General features: G+C 37.9%; 1 protein-coding gene across 1 annotated transcript; it reads right to left on the minus strand.

Moving 5' to 3' along the window:
- Positions 1 to 250: 250 nt before the first annotated feature.
- On the minus strand, positions 251 to 1234 carry LOC118018143 (olfactory receptor 13F1-like). The gene has a single exon (XM_035016605.1). It carries the CDS (start codon positions 1232 to 1234, stop codon positions 251 to 253), a length of 984 nt encoding a protein of 327 aa, XP_034872496.1.
- Positions 1235 to 1799: the final 565 nt, after the last annotated feature.

Raw genomic sequence — 1799 nt, forward strand, 5'->3', positions numbered from 1 at the left:
GATGTATAGCAAGTCAAACAGGAAACAATAATAAATTGTATAATTTTAATGTTATATTAATATTCAATGAATGTTAAATACTTTTCTGGAAACAATTCATTCTGCCTAAGTGATTCATTAATTTCAGGAGCTTTATTTACAAGACAAATCAAGATATTAAACTTAGTGTTGAACTATCAAAACTGAGTATTTTCCAAAGTTTGGTTTATACCAACTATTTTGCAGCTTTCTGGATAATCTTGGAGATTATTCAGATGAGTCTGCTTGCTCCAATATTATTGAGGGCAGAAATTAACACAGTACTAAAAGGATTTCTAAACAGCAGTTTTTTCACAGCTGCTTTTACCTCTTTGTTCCGTAGACTATAGATGATAGGATTCAACATGGGGGTTAATCCAGCATATACCAAAGCTATAAATTTATCTATTTCCTGTGAATCTACAGCCGAGGGCTTCAGGTACATGGAGAGAGCTGTCCCATAGAACAAAACCACCACAGTCAGGTGGGCTGTGCATGTTGAAAAGGCTTTGCTTTGACCATCCACTGAGCTGATTCTCAGGATGTTGGAGAGAATGAATGCATAAGATATGCAAATTAGAAGCATTGTCATGGGAAGGAGAAGTATGGTGATCACCAGCATGATTAATTCCACCACGGAGGTGTCCACACAAACCAGTTTCAAGACAGCCAGAATTTCACAAGCGAAATGATTGATTGTGTTATGGCCACACAGAGAGAGCTGCAGCACAGACACTGTTTCCACCAGGGTGGTGAGGCAGCCTGTCACCCAGGAGCCAGCCACAATCTGCACACAGACGCTCTTGTTCATGATGATGGGGTACCTCAGGGGGTTGCAGATGGCCACATACCGGTCATAAGCCATCATGGACAGGAGCACACACTCAGTGGAACCCATGGCAAGAGAAAAGTACATCTGAGCAGCACACCCTAAGAATGAGATGGTGTTTTTCCCTGAAACAAAGTTTGCCAGCATTGGAATAAAAGCAGAAGAGGTGTACCAGATGTCTAAAAAGGAGAGGTTGCTGAGGAAGAAGTACATGGGTTTGTGTAGGTGGGAATCCAGGACAGTGATGGAGATCAGAATTATATTACCCAGCAGGGTGATCAAGTACATCAGCAAGCACAGCACAAACACAATGCTCTCAACTTTGGGGTAGTGGGAAAATCCCAGGAAGAAAAAAATTGTTACAGATGTCAAATTTGCCTGGAACATTTTATTATGTCATATTCATTTATGTATATGCATAGAAAGATTAACATCACATGTTATATATAAAACATAAGATTGTCTCCCTTCATATTTTCTGGCATTTTTTTTCTTCATATGAACTTGTAGTCTATGTAGTTAAATGCTTCTCTAGCTTGGTGATAGTATTAGTAATATATGTTTGAAGGAATTTGTCATTAATTAGGAAAATTTCAAGCAGGAAGTCAACAGATAAATCTTCAAGCTGTTATTTTTGATACAATATTTTTTTTGGCAGTGTTGGGAAGGGGGAGGTTTATTTCATAAACATCATGAGAGATTGAGGAAAGAAATAATCTTATGCATTCTTTCTTTTTCTGAAACCACATTTATAACTGATCTATGGATAAGTCATCCATTTACCTGAACCATTGGAATGATTTTCTTCCCCTAGTTTGGTAACAGTCTTCTTACTTAGGAACTGTTCTGCTTTCCAAGCTCATCATTTCTTCTGTCACCCTTAGAGTTCTGTCCAAAATTATTTGGGACATTCAGTGAGAAAAAAAAAATACAAATTTCTGCAGTCATACAT

This window comes from Mirounga leonina, unplaced genomic scaffold (assembly GCF_011800145.1).
Source record: "Mirounga leonina isolate KUSES-001 unplaced genomic scaffold, KU_Mleo_1.0 Mir_170, whole genome shotgun sequence".
Lineage (NCBI taxonomy): Eukaryota > Metazoa > Chordata > Mammalia > Carnivora > Phocidae > Mirounga > Mirounga leonina.

What these genes read in the sequence shown, in the direction of transcription:
- LOC118018143 (XM_035016605.1), bottom strand. Translation starts at nt 1,234, where the DNA reads ATGTTCCAGGCAAATTTGACATCTGTAACAATTTTTTTCTTCCTGGGA.